At 32.8% G+C, this 17813-nt stretch overlaps 5 protein-coding genes across 52 annotated transcripts in view; 2 read left to right on the top strand and 3 right to left on the bottom strand.

The window, feature by feature from the left end:
* LOC105227540 (calcium-activated potassium channel slowpoke) overlaps positions 1–4935 on the bottom strand; it is a 160893-nt gene extending 155958 nt beyond the window's left edge. For 30 of the 43 annotated variants that reach the window (XM_049449592.1, XM_049449610.1, XM_049449577.1 and 27 more), the window contains exon 1: positions 4536–4935. The gene's annotated coding sequence lies outside the window, so the exon portion shown is untranslated. Of the gene's footprint in view, positions 1–4351; positions 4368–4387; positions 4477–4535 lie in introns of those variants that run through there. The other 13 variants (XM_049449601.1, XM_049449604.1, XM_049449596.1 and 10 more) reach the window with 3 other exon arrangements.
* Positions 4936–6742: 1807 nt separating this feature from the next.
* Positions 6743–8448, top strand: LOC105227538 (protoporphyrinogen oxidase). The gene has a single exon (XM_011206915.4). It carries the CDS (start codon positions 6867–6869, stop codon positions 8298–8300), a length of 1434 nt encoding a protein of 477 aa, XP_011205217.2. The 5' UTR covers positions 6743–6866; the 3' UTR covers positions 8301–8448.
* Positions 8366–9092, bottom strand: LOC105227539 (bolA-like protein DDB_G0274169). The gene is made up of 3 exons (XM_011206916.4): positions 8948–9092; positions 8672–8886; positions 8366–8613 (listed from the first exon to the last, which is right to left on the bottom strand). The coding sequence occupies exons 1-3, from the start codon at positions 8970–8972 to the stop codon at positions 8464–8466; spliced, it is 390 nt and encodes a 129-aa protein (XP_011205218.1). The 5' UTR covers positions 8973–9092; the 3' UTR covers positions 8366–8463.
* A 169-nt stretch (positions 9093–9261) lies between these two features.
* LOC105227536 (LIM and senescent cell antigen-like-containing domain protein 1) lies at positions 9262–15116 on the top strand. 5 transcript variants are annotated; one of them, XM_011206912.4, is made up of 7 exons: positions 9262–9405; positions 12678–12797; positions 12867–13172; positions 13315–13456; positions 13524–13640; positions 13710–13851; positions 13920–15116. In XM_011206912.4, the coding sequence occupies exons 2-7, from the start codon at positions 12694–12696 to the stop codon at positions 14114–14116; spliced, it is 1008 nt and encodes a 335-aa protein (XP_011205214.1). In that variant the 5' UTR covers positions 9262–9405; positions 12678–12693; the 3' UTR covers positions 14117–15116. The 5 variants fall into 5 exon arrangements, with proteins under 5 accessions (XP_011205214.1, XP_011205215.1, XP_011205213.1 ...); XM_011206913.3 differs by having other exon boundaries at positions 9288–9418; XM_011206911.4 differs by having other exon boundaries at positions 9402–9770.
* A 433-nt stretch (positions 15117–15549) lies between these two features.
* On the bottom strand, positions 15550–17592 carry LOC105227534 (inositol polyphosphate 1-phosphatase). Of its 2 annotated transcripts, none has more exons than XM_049450385.1 (4): positions 17031–17592; positions 16822–16954; positions 16633–16764; positions 15550–16562 (listed from the first exon to the last, which is right to left on the bottom strand). In XM_049450385.1, exons 1-4 carry the CDS (start codon positions 17037–17039, stop codon positions 15934–15936), a joined length of 903 nt encoding a protein of 300 aa, XP_049306342.1. In that variant the 5' UTR covers positions 17040–17592; the 3' UTR covers positions 15550–15933. The 2 variants fall into 2 exon arrangements, with proteins under 2 accessions (XP_049306342.1, XP_019846329.2); XM_019990770.3 differs by having other exon boundaries at positions 17023–17590.
* Positions 17593–17813: the final 221 nt, after the last annotated feature.

Here is a 17813-nt window from a genome sequence, read left to right as displayed (position 1 = left end):
AAAGGTATAAAAACGTTTTTTATCTTAATTTTGATCCACCAGTTTGTATGGTAGCTATATGCTATATTGATCCAATCTGATCAATACATATCGGAGATTGTAGCTTGGACTTAGCTAATAGTCTGTGCCAAATTTCAGGATGATATCTTGTCATATAAAAAAATTTCATACAAGGATTTTATTTTGATCCGTCAGTTTTTATATGACAGCTATATGTTATAATGATCCGATATCAATCAATTCCAACAAATGAGTGGCTTTTTAATTAGAAAAGAATATGTACACATTTCAGATCGATATATCGAAAACTGAAGAACTAATTTGGATATATACCGTTGGGCATGGCTAAATGGACTTAGCTATCCGATATTTTATTCTGGAAGTTATAAACAGCGTTGGTAGCTTAATACACCCTGCTCAGGATATAAAAAATTAATAAATTCAAGTAAAGCTTATGTAATAGTTACTAGCTTTATAAGTTAAAAAAAAAATAAAACTAAAAATCAAAAGCAAAAACTTCAAAATTAAAAATTGAAAAAAATCCTTATCATCCTTGTTTTATATTTATCAAATGATGTTCCCTAAAAAATGGCTCATAATAAAGCACATAGGAATTACAAGGCTCTAGCCATACCTATGGTATTTAATCCATTTCGAAATTAGCTATGTTAGCGTAGAAATAAAATAACAGTAATTTTACCAACTTTTATTAAACACACATGATTATGAAAGTGTGTTTACATGAACAAAAAACAGCAACAAATCTGTAATGAAGGAAATAGAAAATGTGGAAGGAACACGTCGAAATTGGATTTCCGTGCTGTGCTTCGCGTGTCACAGCACACCAGCGCGCCTATTCATAATAACAAGTATACGAATAATACCCAGTAGGAAAAATTCAGCGCAGGAGTGAAAAGTGTATTAATAATAATAAAATAGTGTAAACGAAAAAAAAAATTAATGCGTTTTTAAAACGAAAAATATTTTTACATTTAATGAAGAAAAAAATTTTCATAAGAAAAACAATTGAAAAAGTAAAAAACATTTTTACATAAAAGATAAAAATAAAAAAAAAATATTTTTACTTAAAAAACTAAAAAAAAAATATGTTTACATGAAAAAAAATTAATTTTTTTCTAAAAGCTCAAATTTTTTCAATAAATATTTAATAATAAAAAAAACTTTATTTTATGAAAAAAATAAAAAAAAAAAATTGTATTAATAGCAGTAAATAAATAAAAAGGAAAAAGAAAATAAATACGTTTTTAAAAAGAAATTATTTTTACATAAAAAAAATTCTTAATTTTTTTTATATTTTTCATGAACTAATAAATAATAAAAACTAAAAGAAAAATATGTTTTGCAGTAAAATATTAAATAAATCCCTCCGCATTTTTCAAACTCGACTTAAGCTGTTATGGCAAGTGCTCTGTTATAAGTATATCTACATACATACATACATATGTACATCGATGTATCCCTACATCTGGTGTGACAGCAATAAAAAAGCGATGTTTGGGAATTAAAAAAAAAATCAATCAAACTTTTTAAAACTTTAAGGGAATGTTTATATACATTTTAAGTATACAAGGTAGATTTTTAAAAAAGAGAATTAAAAAATTAAAAAAAAATTTTGAGTTACAATCAATCACCGATGGCACTAAAAAATATTCCCTACTGATGAGTTTCATAAAATTTTAGAATATTATTTTTCTATTTAAATAAAAATTTATCAGTAACTTGTATGTAGAAATTTATTTCCACATAAACCTTCGATTTCCTCGCTGGGTTCACTATCCCGCGCAGTTGGCAAATCTGCTCACCCCAACTTAGAGCCAAATGAGCGCACAGTTGTCGAACACAACTCGAACGAAACAAGCAAACTGAGTCAAGGAAGCAGCGCCAACAAATACAACAAACATACAAAGCAACAAAATAAATTACATTGAAGGTTGAAGAAGAACCCAACGAGGGGCGAATGAACAAGTCTGTGAAATAAAATAATAAAAAAAATAATAATAATTTGAAAGCAACTCTCAGGCATTCAGTCAACGAGTAACTGTATAAATATGCACGATTGTATGTATGCAAGGGGACGTCGGGGCGTAAGCAGCAGCACATACACATATTACGCTTGATATATATATGAATGCAATCGCTGTGTTTGTGTGCGCAATAAAGTAACGAGCTTTCTGAACCTATCAATTTATACAAATACACAGCAATATATGGATAGATATACACACCTACACTTATACATATGTATATGTGAAACAATGAATAGACACGCAAATAAGCAGCAGCGGGAGTAACCGCGTTGAACGGTATTATTGTAGGATGTGCATAGACAAAAGACAAGGAACGATTAGAAAAGGAATGGGATGTATACCAGCAGGCGCTGGCACGTACACAAACACACACACATATGTACAAATATGCATAAAATATGAAAGCACGAAACAATAGTTGTTATTAGAAGTGGAAGTATACGGCGAAGTGGTAACAAGCAAGAAGCAGCAGAAAATAAAAATTGAATAAGTGTGGAAAGCAGGCAAAATAGCGGACGTGGGCATGAGCGTGTATAGTTTCCAAGCGAAAAAATGTGGCACGTAGAAGGAGTATAAATAAAAAATGTTGCTTAGAAACAGTAGTTGATGAGCAGCTGCGCGGTTGTTGGTATTATTCAAAAATTTAATATTTTTTCTTTGGGTTTCTCACATTCATTATGCGTAAAAAAAAAAATATTAAAAAAAAATTATTTAATTTCTTAACTTGAATTTTAAAATATATTTAATTTTTTATGTTTATTAATTTTTTTGTTTTTAATTTCTTATTAATTTTTTTATGTTTATTATATTTTTTTTTATTTTTTTAGGGTTCCGCGTTTTTTAGTTTTTAAATTTTTCATCTTTAAATTTTTTAATTTTTAATTTTTTTTTTATTTTTATTTTTTTTTGTCTAAATGCATTTTAAAAACGAAAAATATTTTTACATTAGAAAAAAAAAATTTGTAAAAACTAGATATTTTTTCATATTTTTGAATAACTAATAAGCAACAAAAGATTATAAAAAAAAAACTTTATTTTATGAAATAAATGAAATTGTATTAATAGTTATATTTACATAAATAGAAATGAAAGAAAAAAACAAAATACATTTTTTAAAGAATAATATTTATACATAAAAAACAAAATATTTTTATAATAAAAAAATAATAATAAAAAATATTTTTGCATTAAAAAAAAATTTTTTTTCGTAAAAAACCCGACGTTTTCCATATTTTGCACGTTTTTTAATTTTTTGTTTTTAAACTTTTTGTTTTAAATTGTTTTGTTTTAATTTTATTTTTTATTTTTATGTTTTTAATTTTTTTATGTTTGTAATTTTTAAAATTATTTTGTTTTTTTTTTTAATAAATACATTTTTAAAAAGAAACATACATATATTTTCATAAAAAAAATATTTTTTTTCGTAAAAACTCGATCTTTTTCCATATTTTTAATTAACTAATAAGCAATAAAAATTAAAAAAAAAAATTTATTCCATGAAATGAATAAAATTGTTTTAATAGTTATACTTAAGTAGAAATGAAATAAAATAAATAAATTTTTTAAAAGTAAAATAATTGTAAAAAAAATATTTTTTTTTGTAAAAGCTAGAAGTTTTTCCATATTTGGCGTGTTTTTTATATGTTTTTTAGTTTTTTAGTATTTATGTTTTTCATTTTTAAAATTTTTTGTTTTTAATTTTTTTTGTTTTAAATTTTATTCTTTTTTTATGTTTTAAATTTTTTGTTTTAAAAATTTGCGCACAGATATAATTATTATTTTCAGAAAAAAAAAATTTTATTATTAACATTTTTCAATTATATTCAAAAATTTCTTATTTATATTTTGTATTTCGTATTTTTGATATTTTATATTTTTTATCTCTTTTATGTTTTTCGCTTTCATTTCAACACAACTATTGCTTAAATTCCTTTATCCATAACCAGCAAAATATATATAGAAATGCCAGCACATTGCCAGTTCGTGCAATTAAATGTATTGGCGGTGTCTGCCACACATTTGACGAGCTTCCGTTCGTTCGTCCGCTCGCTCGTTTGCTCGCACACTCGCCACATTCACTCACTAACACAATTCGTTTCGTTTTCAACGCGCAGCAGGGCACACGATGTTGCCCATACGCGAAGCACGACGTTGGAAAAAAATATGTGTCCTAGTCACGAAGCCCTAGTACACCCCTGCAAGCTGGCCAACAACGCGACAAACCAACATATATGCATACACGAGTATGTATGTGACAGCATGTAGGCACGCATACCTACACACGCTGGCAAATACACACATACCGAAAATTTTCTTGCGAATTTTCACTGTATTTTCACCATAAATTTTGCTTGCTATTTTCAGTCGAAGATTTTTTCGCTGGCCTAGTCCTTCGCAGTTTGTGAATTAATAAATTTTAGTTGCTTTTGCAATTTCGAATATATTTTTTAAATATCTTACAACGGTATATGTATGTGTTTGGCTTACACTGCTGAGCGCTGGCTTTTCACACGCTTTTGCTGCTGCATGAAAATTTTTTCAGCTGCGACTTCTGCTCGAATTAGGGCAACATTGCGCTGCAGCGCAAATAATTTTTGCTGCTGCGTTTGCAGCTTTTCACTTAATAGATATTTTCCAGCACTGATTTTCAACACTTTTGCATGCGATTTGCCATTACTGAGCATAAATTTCAATTTCTATTGCTTTTTATTGCTTGTGTGTGTGTGCGTATTTGTTGAGGAAAAATCTGCTTTGCTATGCTGACACTATTTTTTCTGATTTTTTGCTTTTTTTGTTCACTGCTCTGCTTTAGTCACACACACGGCCACGCAGCGCAAACACGAACGAACCTTTCTCAACGGCAGCGGATACAAGTCTGAAAGGTGCAGACTTTCTCCAGGCCATCGTAGTTAACGTTGTCGTCGTCGCTGTCGTCGCTGTGAGCTTTTTCGGTATGCGCCTGTTAGCCGACCTTTCCGAATCGATACGACAACAGCGCAATGGAACGCGACGCGATGCTTTTGTCTCTAATTCGCTTTCGCTCAATGTTTTGTTGACTGTTTCATGTTTCGTTGCTTTGCACGGTTATTTCATTGTTGCTGTTGTTGTTGTTGAGTTTGTTTTGCGCCGATTTGTTTGCTCTGGTGTTCGCCTGCTTCTGCTTCCAACATTATCCTGCGCTTTGTTTTAATCCTTTTCTTTCGGCGCACAAAAGCGCACTCGTGTCGCTCGTACCGTTATTCACATACATACACCCACATTCCGCACATACTACTTCACTCTCCAACTCGTACGTTCTTGCATACTTCCGTTGTCGCTCTCTCCCAAATCTCCACTTTCCGTTTTTGCTTCCGCTTAATGCTAAACGCGTCCTTTTCGCTGTCGTTTATGGCAGCGCCTTTGTTTATACCGCATTTTGCATGGGCGGCTAATCAGACACATATCCGGCATGCAGTTTTCATTTCCTCCTCATATTAAACTTCACACACTTAACGTATTTACATACGTACGGCTGAGTGAATTCATATAAAGATTATGTGAGAAAGTAAGGAAGGACTTATTAATGGTTTAACTGTCTACATTAGGAGGTTGCCTCCGGCGGTTTTTTTGAAGAGAAATTGTATTTAATGAATGAGTAAAAACACGTCTTCCTTGATTCATTAGCCTATCTCTGGGAAGACTTTCAAACAAAGGTATTCGGTAGTGAGAAAAATTTTTCTGCATAAAATTATCTCGATCCGAAAAAGTTGTATCACTATAAAAACTAATAATGATCGAAGGACTAGTCCAAAAGTAATATGAAAATTTCAACTCGATCGATTTCGGGTAAATTTTCCTTACGGAATCTGCAAACAGCGTTTCGAGCTAAACGTATTTAGAGTTTTGGGAGCTTTAAAAATACATAAATTCACAGTCGCAATCGTACATTCTAGTAAAATTGTTGACCAATGATTCCTTTACTCTTTTAATTCATCAACAAGATGTCTGTTTCACGTCCAAAGGAGTGTTTTCAGCTTGCAAAACTAGACTTGGATGATATATTACTATGAAAAATACAAATGGAGACCAAGAGGGTCCCGATAATAGTCATCAGTACTACCAACGATTATGGGATCTACAAGTATTATAACAATTGCATATACATATGTATACATATAGTTCACTGGAAGTCAGAGTGGGTACTCACAATCCAAGAAGAAGGACTCTATTGATAACAAAATTGTCGTTATCTACACATATTTTAATAATTTTTGATTGGAAGGAAATAGGTTTTATAATGCTGTCAGAGAAGGTCACTGATCCCTTAGCATACATCCCTTTTTTATCTAATTGGCAATGATAACGTCAGAGTCTAGTATAATCCACGTATTCGCATTGGTAAAAAAGCTACAATATTGTCCTGGCGCCTTTGTAGTAGACTCACAATGGTACTCATTATTTCAGCAGATGTTCTTCAATGTTGCACACATGTTAGTTAACCAAAAGTCAAAGAAAAAAAATAAAATTAATTTTTATATAATTCATTGCATTTTAAAAATTTCCATTTTTTATAAGAAAAAATTAATATAATAGTCATCTACGCCACTGTTTTCTTTTTACCGGCTGTAAATTCAACAATGCCTAAAAAACAGCTGATGACACCAAAACAGTGAAAAATAATTTATAAACAAAACAAAGACTGTTGATTGTCTTTGCTGTCAAATTTTTTTGTTTTTTTTTTTCTGCGAACTTAGAACTGATAGCAATTTTTTACAATCATCTAGTAACTATTATATCGGATTAAAAGAAATACTAATTGCAAGTCATTTTAAGAATAAAATGACCGCTGTGCTAGGCGCTGGCATGAGTGGCCTATCGGCTGCTTATTATTTGCTACAGAGATTTGGATATCCTGCAACGGTATATGAGGCGTCACATCGCGTCGGTGGCTGGATACGCACCGAAAGGCATAAAGACAAGGGCTTCATATTCGAAATGGGTCCACGTACCATTCGTCCGAAGGGTATTCAAGGCGCAAATACATTGCAATTAATAGAAGAATTAAAGTTGCCGGTCGATCCGATTAAATCGTGGCAACCGGCCGCTAAAAATCGTTTGATATATGCTAAAGGTCAATTATGCATGCTGCCGAATAGCTTAAGTGGCATATTCAAAACATTACCGCCATTCTCTAAACCACTAATAAGTCAAATTAAACAAGATTTAGTAGCCGGTCAAAAGAAATTGAAGCTCGCTGATGAATCTATTTATGATTTTGTTGAAAGACGTTTCGGCGCTGAATTGGCTAATTATGCGATTAGTCCATTAATATGTGGAATTTGTGCTGGTGACGCAAAGGAAATTAGTGTACGTTTTCTAATGAATGATTTATTCGAAAAAGAACAAAAATGGGGCGGCATCATAAAAGGTGTGGTATACGAAAAATTATTTGGAAATAAAAACAAGACGGCTCCCGCGGGCCTATTTGGGGATTCCATGCCAAAACTATATGAAAAATCGCTGAAAGAGAAATGGAGTATGTATAGAGTACCGGATGGCTTGGATACTCTGCCGCAAACATTACGTAACTACTTACAAGAAAAGGAAGTTGATATTCAACTAACATCAGAATGTCGAGAAATCATATTCACACGTAACGGTGTTCGAATGAACATCAAAGGTCAAGAGGTTGAACCAAAGCATATTATTTCGTCAATTCCAACACACAAGTTGGCAACCTGCGTAAAAAATCAACATCCTTCTTTGTCAGCCTTACTTATGGCCATACAATACGTTGATGTAGCCGTCGTCAACTTGCAATATAATATTAAGGATTTACTTAAGATGAAAGCTTTTGGTTTTTTGGTGCCACCCATTGAGCGTATTCCCATACTTGGCGTGATCTTTGACAGTTGTTGTTTCGATATGGAAGGCAATACAATACTTACGGTTATGATGGGCGGACGTTGGTTTGAGGAGAATTTCGGCAAGGATCCTACACCGAAAAAGTTACTGGACACAGCATTACAATATTTGGATTTGGTAATGGGTATAGCAGAGGAGCCACGTTTGACACGTGTGCACGTATTGAGGAAATGTATACCGCAATATACGGTGGGGCATACGCAGCGGGTCTCCGATATACGACGATATATCAAACACTATAAACTGCCCTTGACGTTATGTGGTGCAGCTTATGATGGAGTTGGTATAAATGATGTTATACTATCAGCACGAAATCAGGTAGAATCCTTGCGTTCTCTTGATGATTAAATTGTTTATATTTAATTGGTGGTGTAGTGGGGTCGATTTCGACAATGCAGTTATAGGCTGTAATATTATATTGTTATGCGATTTTCTATTAATTTATATATTGAATTTCTAATTATTCAAAAACATAAAAGATTTTAACAGTGTAAAACAGCTGCGTTTCATCTTATTTTCCAAAACCACCAAGACAATTTGGACTAGGTTCGACTGTGTAATTAGGATCCCACTGTTTGGGAGTTTTAGCCTCTATAGATAGCGCGTGTACAAAATCACCAGCCAATTTCTCTTTAACAATTGAATTCACCAAACGGTGGCGCTGTAATTGATTACAAAGTATAAGCGAGTTATACAAGAAAAGTTGATCAGATCGATACCTTTATTAAAGAGAGCTCCTCAAACTTATCAGATACTACCAACACTTTGAAATGTGTTTCCGATCCTTTCGGTACGTTGTGCATATAGGACTCGTTGATCACTTCCAAGTGCAATGGTGATAACTGCTCCGTAAGTGCGGCTCTTATGGCTGACTCAACGGGTGCAGTTTGAGGTGAAGCTGACATTCTGTGCAATTGAGCGGAGCGCAACGTTACTAAAAAAGAATACAATAGCAAATATTTATATAGAAGTTTGATATTTATTATTTAACTTACATGTAGCGCTTCGAAAAAAGTTCATAACTGTGTTTGTATTAACTTGTAATCTAATAAAAATAACAGAGAACAGCTGTTTTTGTTTTCTTCATTAATGCCCAAATCATGTAGCCACCTAAGATTTTTTTATAAAAAGAATACTCTTTGCCACATCTCTAAGCATAACGTTATGCACAATAATCTTTTTATTTCAAATAAAATTGAATTAATAATAGTACGTTTATAAATGAGTGTCGACATAATGAAATAATCAAGAAAGCAAGTATCGCTAATCTCCAGCAGATGGCGCCATCATTACTAACTTCTCTCAGGTGGCAGCATCATTTTCACCTGAGATCTTCTTGTCAATTTGACAATTTTTCTTTAATATTCTCTTTAAACTCGTTCGTATTGTGCTAATTTTTGGAAATATTTCTCTGTTTTCCGCATTTTGTACTAGCAAAATTATAGATTTAATAGTAAGTGCAACAGGTAAAAGGAGTTAGTTAAATAGTCAATAATCTGTTGATTTAAGTGAAAAATGTGTTAAGAGAAAGTCTCAAAAAATTCAACGATAAACGTTTTCTTTAGAGACAACGGAAGTACAAAAAATGTTGATTTTTGCCAAATTAGGTTGTTAATCACGAAGATCACAAATCAGCTCTTACCAGCTTTGCTAAACCACAAGTCGGTCAATACGAAGGCGAATGAAAAGCAGTTGGCTAATAAACGTGCTGTGTGTTAGTTGAATTGTGCCAAGCGTCTAGATCAAACAATTGCAATTTTTTTTTGTACTAGCTGCCTTCATTGCAATTAAGTGAACGCCCATAATGCCGCCTGTGCAGTAAGAAATTTATATATAATCGCATATAAGACATGCATAACTATATATAACGACAACCTTAATATCAGAAATAACAAGTTTAACGTTCTCAATTGGAGCACAAACATATGTCAAGCGCTTTATATCGTTGATTGTCTGCATTCCAATAGGTTTCATTCATTTGCTTCTTATGAATGACACCCACGGTACTTAAGTCGTTAAGATATGAACTATGCTCTTGACTGATATATAATATTGAGGGCATATAACTATACATATGCAATGTTATAAATTCATAGTAGTAAAATCAATTTATGTTGGAGCGATCTTGTATTGTATATCTCGAAAAGTATGTATAAAGTTTATTTAAATCCTCTGCTTACGGGTGATTTGTTCATCAATGACGTCATCCACCAACACAATTCTATTTATAGTGAGATAATTTAATGTTTTTGTTTTACGAACGCAGCGCCAGAGCTTTATGTAGCTACAGACGCTGTTTTGTAGATCGTTGCTGAAAAAATTATAAAATATAAGCATAAAATTTTTTAAACACTTAAATATGTACATACATATGTACGTTTGTAGTATGTAAATTAAATTTTTAATATTGTAGCGCATTAGACACTACAATTTCTTTATCTTTCTTATAATCTTTTTATTTGTATTACAAAATAACGTGTAACACTAGAACATAACAAGAAAGCTTACATAGTCAGTTTAATGTAAATGTAAGATCAAATTCAAGTTCTTGTATGTGAATATTTTTTACTTGACAAGATATCTTCGCAATTGGATTACTGCTCAAGTTAGCAGGATAATCTCCCAAAATAATGTTAATATTGGTCCTCTATAGCATATAGAAAATACAAACTGATCGATAATATTCAAGCCTTTGTATGAAATGGTGAAGGGTATAATAGCTTCGGAGCAACCGAAATTAAAGTTTTTTCTTGTTTTTACGATAATTAAATTTTTACGAGTATTATAATCACGCATAAAACAGAACAAGAAAATTTTCATTAAATAATATACTATGCCCTGAAATTTTATTAGAATATATAACAGTTTTTGTTGTTTTTTTCAAGCATTCGAAAAATTGTATAAATTAATCTCTGAATATCTGCTTTTGTGAATTTTATTATTATTTTAATAAAGCCAAACATGACACGATCTAATTCTGTACGAATAGCTTGATCCAACATACATATATGCAATACAAACATACATTTATACTTGTGGACGATCTAAAATGAATTTGTGGTCTGTTACAGAAAAAATATGTTTCAGTAGGTATTCATTGAACATCTGCCAATTTATGAGTAATCTCCCCACAAGCAGAAGCCTCACTATGAACATTCATATACACACAGAACACAGAAAGCGTCTTTCTGACTTCTATGCATGCATAAAACATATCTCTACATACATATGTAGGTTTATACACATTCTATGCCCTTTCAGTGCTTACGTATGGCAATAAATTATGTTGTAGCTTATGCTACGATTAAATACTTCATTTATGTATCTTTCACGCTTGCCCCAATCGCTGCCGCAACACACCGATATCGTGTGCGTTATATTTGCTATTTGCAATATGCTTTACGGTCACGCCATTACGTGCAGCACACGTTCATTTCCATTATTCTAGCACACCTTCAGGTTGCCCTGATTTACTTACCACACATTTAGTGGGCGAACAACTTTCAGTCTCAAAAGTGAAATCAGAACATTTTCATCAATTAATAAAAATTATTAAAATCATCTATGTAGTTGATTGGTGTTGATGGTGGTGATGCAATCATTTTAGATGTCTGTGAATTAAACTCGATTTTTTTATCAAACACTGTAGTATTCGATAAATTACGGTGTACGTGGAAAAGTTCATAGTACAATATATTTGAGTGTACTGGAAAAGGTATCCAGATAATTAATTTGTGATAACAAAAATATCTAAATATAGCAATAATTATATTGTAAGTAAATGTAAGTGTTTAATTATAATCGTTCTCAAGCATTCAAAATAAAACGTTCCTTAATATATGTGCACATAACCGCAAACCGAGCCTAAACTATTTAGAGAATGTTTTATGCTGACATCAACAACAACATACGCGAAACAATTAGTGAAAAAACTGATAGCCGCCGCGATTAAGTGAAAGTGTTTAGAATAATTGATTAACAAACAAACATTTTGGTTCAGACATTAATTTACGATTTAATTGTTTTTTTTTTTCATTTTGTTCAAAATAATATTTACTTGTGCGCACTCTGCTATTTGTTTCAAGCCATGGAGGCATATCCAGCTTATCAGTTTTTTACAACTTTATTTACATACATGTGAATATATGTACAATATATGAGAGTGCAAGCAAAAATAATGTATGCCTTCAAAGCAAAAATAAATCTACACTCAAGTTTAAGGTCAAAAACGAAAAAGAAAGGAAACGTTAATTTCGTCTGCGGCGGAGCTTTAATACCCTTTACACGGGCATTTCTTGGGGAGAAACGATCATCCATAAAATTTCAGACTGATAGTGCTAAATCGACTCAGTTCGTCACGCTGATGATGTATCCATATATATAATTCATATATGGGGTGTTATAAACTTCGTGGCAACCTAAAATATGCCCTGTTCAGGGTATTAATATAATATAAGAATTTTGTGCACGTCGTAAAGAATCATGAATCATTGAACGCGAAAGAACGACGAATCACGTTTTTGATAAAAAAAAAGAGTTTCCATGACTTGAAATCGCTCACTGAGCCATACACTAGCTCAGTGTAAATTGAACATTGAAAGTGTACAAATTAAAAATTGAAATAACTCAAGATGTCCTCAAAAATGGAAATGTATTTTGAATGCAAATTTATAACGCTTAAATATTTCCATAATAATATACTTTTTTCTCTCTCCTATCTTTCAGAGTACAAGCAGCTGACATGTCGCTAGCTGCTATGCATTGTGCCCGCTGTGCGGACGGCTTCGAACCCAACGAGAAGATCGTCAACTCCAACGGTGAACTCTGGCATACACAATGTTTCGTGTAAGTTGCAAGATTTGCAAGTAAATTTATGAAAATACAATATATAAAAATTCCTTATTAACTTTCCAGGTGTGCGCAATGCTTTCGCCCTTTCGAGGATGGCATCTTCTATGAATTCGAAGGACGCAAGTACTGCGAGCGTGATTTTCATGTACTCTTCGCACCGTGTTGCAATAAGTGCGGTGAATTCGTGATCGGGCGTGTTATCAAGGCGATGGGCGCTAGCTGGCATCCACAGTGCTTCCGTTGTCAAATGTGTGCCAAAGAGCTGGCCGATACCGGTTTCATACGCAATCAAAATCGTGCCTTATGCCATGAGTGCAATGCCAAAGTGAAGGCCGAGATAACGGGTCGTTATATGTGTCATAAGTGCCAGTAAGTTGAATGCAAACGCAGCCGCAAGCAATTGCATGCATTTTTGACGCATAAATTTCTGTTGTGCCGTTATATTTTTTCGCTTTCTTTATAAAACTGGTTTTTATATGCAACTTATGTATATATATTTTTTTCCTTTTAGTGGCGTCATTGACGATGCACCGTTGCGTTTCCGTGGCGAAGTCTACCATGGTTATCACTTTAATTGTACGTCGTGTGGCGTGGAATTGGACTCAACTGCGCGTGAAGTCAAGAGTCGACCCGGCTTAACGGCCAACGATATGGTAAAATTTCCATAAATTATAAATATAATGCGCTAATTTTGTGTCCAATTGCCACATATACTTTTAGAACGAATTATACTGCTTGCGCTGCCACGACAAAATGGGCATACCGATTTGCGGCGCTTGTCGTCGCCCGATCGAGGAGCGCGTGGTCACCGCTTTGGGCAAACATTGGCACGTCGAGGTGGGTTTGCCATGAACTCTTTGTTTTTTATATGAAACCTGACTTTTTCTTTATAATTTTTGTTTTCAGCACTTTGTATGCGCCAAATGCGAGAAGCCTTTCTTGGGCCATCGTCACTACGAGAAGCGTGGTTTGGCATATTGCGAAACACATTATCACCAGTTGTTTGGCAATTTGTGCTTCGTTTGCAATCAAGTCATAGCTGGCGATGGTAAGTTTTATAATCTCTTTTGTTCCAACACAAAAACTTTTAATCACAACGTGTTTTTTTTTTCACAGTGTTCACAGCGCTGAATAAGGCCTGGTGTGTGCACCATTTCGCTTGCTCTATATGCGATATGAAAATGACGCAGAAATCGAAATTCTACGAATATGATGAGAAGCCAGTTTGCAAGAAATGCTACGAACGTTTCCCCAACGAATTGAGGCAACGTTTGCGTAAAGCACATGAAATGTCAATGAAGAAGAACTTCTAAATATTTGCGTGAAAACTGCTTATAACAATTAGAATAATGCGTTGTGAATGCAACGTTCTAATACGCAATGATTACTATATGCAAAGTGAGGCCAAAAAAGTCATAAAGCAAAGCATAAATGATAATTAAAATTTTGAAGACTAACTAATCCGTTGGCCAGCCTTGGAAAATGCATTAACTAAGTGCCTGTAAACGATATTTTTTTGTATTTATAATACGGAACACTGTTATATTGCCATTATAGCCACTGTCTGAATTCAAAACACAAGCACAATATACATATATACATACATATTTATGTGTGCCTAGTAAAAGCAACAACTAATAGTCAATATTATTAACATGTAATGTACAGTAACTTTTTTATTCAGAAGGCAGTAGTTTGCGCGTGCCGGTATATAATTTGCAGCGCGTGTTTAAAGTATACAGTTTACAAACAGCTTCCATAACAATTTTATTATATAAGTGTTTTGTAAATGCCAACATATCCGAATAAAATTTCATGTCTAATTATAAGGCGAAAATTTACTACTGCCAACCTCTCTACATCACTTTTAGTCTACATACAAGTATAATATTCTGTGTTGTTTATATGTGTCAACGCTGTTGTGCCTTTTACTCAGCCTCCAACTTGAATAAGTAATTTTTATGAAGTTTAGTTTTATTGTTTTTTTTTTTTTAACATGGTAATATTTTCGACCCCAAGTGTGTCTGTTGTAATTTATGTAATAAATTTAAACTCTTTACTGCAGCTAAAATAATATTAAAAGTAGTGTACGCGGTATTTGCTACAATATTTGTAAAGCATTTCGTACATTTATTTAACAATAATTACAAGTAATTAGTATTTTGTTTTTATGTAATTATTTTTTATTTGTAATATCGTAAAATAATGTGTGTAATATGTAATTGTTTATTTAAATTTATTTGCTAAAGCAAACCGATTTATATGTTGGAAATAATGTAATAGAAACAAGAATACAGCTGATTATAACAATGACTGAACAATGTTTTATTTATTGAGTTATTTTATATTTAATAGATTTCTATTAAAATTACTGGTAAATAAAAGAGTCGTAAAAGTAAGTTTTAAAAATATTTCCCTGCTTTACATTAGCTGTGTCAGCAAGGTTGCAAATTTTTTAGTTAAAAATGTGTGGATAAGACATTAGATTTTAAATTTTTAATCTCAACATTTGAATTAATTTTAATTTAAGTTTGTAATTCTGATCTTGGAATTAAAAATTAAATTTTTAATTTTTATGTTTAAAAAAAAATTAGGAAGTTTGGGACTAAAAACTATTTTTAAATAGCATTTCCATGATTAAAAAGTAAAAAAGTCAATTCAAACATTAATATAATTATTTTTTTAATGTATTATTTGCAACCCTGATCATCACACATAACTACTTGCCGAACAACCCGCTAAATATTTGCTTTTTAACATTTAATTTAATGGAAGTAATACATATAAGCAAGTGTAAAAACAATTTTCGCTCATTAAAAGCTTATTAATAACAAACATCACAAACTTAAGTAGGCAGACTGAATTGTTGTTATTGCACTTGTTAAACAAATTATGCTTAAATATAACACATTTCATATAAAGTACAACAGCGGCAAACTTTTACACGAATATAAACATAAAATAGTAGAAAAAGTACACAAATACATAGTATATACATATGTTATGTACATAGTGTGTACATATCTAGCTAAACTTAACCAAGAATTCTAACTTGCAACTGTCGATAAACTGTTTTGACATACAAAGTTTAATTTTAATATTTTGCTCAATATTTTCATTCCATGCATGCTTATGCCGTCAATTTCTGCAGTAAATCCTCCAATAATTCTACATCACGTACCGCAATTAAACCATCTTTGTTACATTTAGGATTGTCCACTTCTTCACTAACTTCCTGGTAGCAAAGTGGTACTGGCTTGCACTCACTGATACTTCCTCGATAACTGTATATGTCACCACCCAATGAACGTAATATAGCTTGTGGCGCACAAGTATCCCATTTAAATGTGGAACCTTTGCTCAACAAATACAAATCAACCTCCCAGGTGATAACTTTCAGCGCTTTATGACCTGCACCAGCAGCAAATGCAAATTCATAACCTAACTCCATAATGCGTTGGAGAATATCACCATTTTCCGAACTGGAGAATATGCCCAGTCGATTATCACGCGATGGGCGCTCAAATTGACAATTATTGGCTTGTAAATCCGGCAGGCATACGCCCCAAAATACCAACGAACGATATAGGTTTTCATCCAACTTGTTGTGGAAGGGCTGTGACACAACACCAATCACCGGTCTGCCATTCGTGCGATCGTACACGCCCACCAGCACGGTAACACAGTCTAAGCCAGTTGAAGTAATGCCTGGAAAGTCGGTAAAAATGCTATCGCCAGATATATACTCAGCGGTGCCATCTGTATGGTATATTAAATGTATTTTGTTATGCAAAATTAATTTTTTATAGTAAGCATAAGAAAAACTTGCCGATTGGGTCAATCCATATGCCCAAATTGCCATAATCTAAGTCCTCAGGTAATGTTGGTATTTCGCCTAAAAGTGCTTCTTCATATATAACCTCGCGATGGACTTCATTGGCAAGCACTTCCGCCGCTTCAACTATAAGCAAAATAATAAATATTTCCGTAAACTAATGTTAACAAAAAAACAATATACCGTTTAGTATCGCTCCCAGACATTGCGCTGTTTCCTCAGTAGTAGCACCAACTGCAATAGTCACTGACTCGCCATCTGCATTGGTAAAATTTGGTGACTCTTCGCCGTTAATAGCTTCGCGCATTGCAGGAAACTTGCGTAATAAATAAGTACGTACAACAGTATAACATCTTAAGCATGCGACTAATATTATGGACTTACCAACTCACCAATATCATGTTTGATAGTCTCTTGTATCAGCACATCTGCGAGTGTTTTGAAATCATGCTCGAAGCGCGCGTTCGCTTCCGGTCCGGTCTTTTCCTGCACTAACAACTTTAGCAACGTTTCATTGGAGCGACATACACGCGCTATATTAGCGGCCTTTTCCGACGCATTGATGAGTTGCTGCACAAGATTTGGCTCCATTTTTTATAATATTGGTTGTGGAATATGTATGGCAGTGTTTGTCGGATGAAAAGTTTGATTTTTTCTAAAATTTTATAGTTTTCTTAATTTAATTAGTGTTATAATATGCAGACGATATTGTATAGATGTTGCTACTGTCTCAGTCAAACACTTTTTAATAATGCGAGAATTCGTAAGCGAATTTTGGTATGGCCTCTTCTTTTTCTTATTTTTTGTTTATAAAATATATGTATTCACATTAGCATGGAAGTGTATAAATATATACGGCACAGTGTTTCCTTTAATATAGCCCTGATTGCGTTCAATTATTGTACAAGACGTGCCTAATAAACTATTGCCTATTTTTAGGCGAGCTAACTAGTGTTATAAAATGCTCAAAATATCACTCAACGTTAAAAAACATAGTTGCCAATGTGTTATTGAATTTTCTAATTTGTTACAAATTTAATTACGTTTGTGTGTTGTATAATATGCACCCACCAACAAAAAGTATTCCAACTTTAAGTTACTACTAATAAATTTACAAGAAATTTATTTCACATTGCCGTATGCGCTTATTTGTTTTATTTTTCTCTAATATTTAA

This window comes from Bactrocera dorsalis, chromosome 2, assembly GCF_023373825.1.
Source record: "Bactrocera dorsalis isolate Fly_Bdor chromosome 2, ASM2337382v1, whole genome shotgun sequence".
Classification (NCBI taxonomy): Eukaryota; Metazoa; Arthropoda; class Insecta; order Diptera; family Tephritidae; genus Bactrocera; species Bactrocera dorsalis.
The sequence above is the reverse complement of the archived record's forward strand: the minus strand, read 5'-3'. Positions and strand labels throughout refer to the sequence as shown.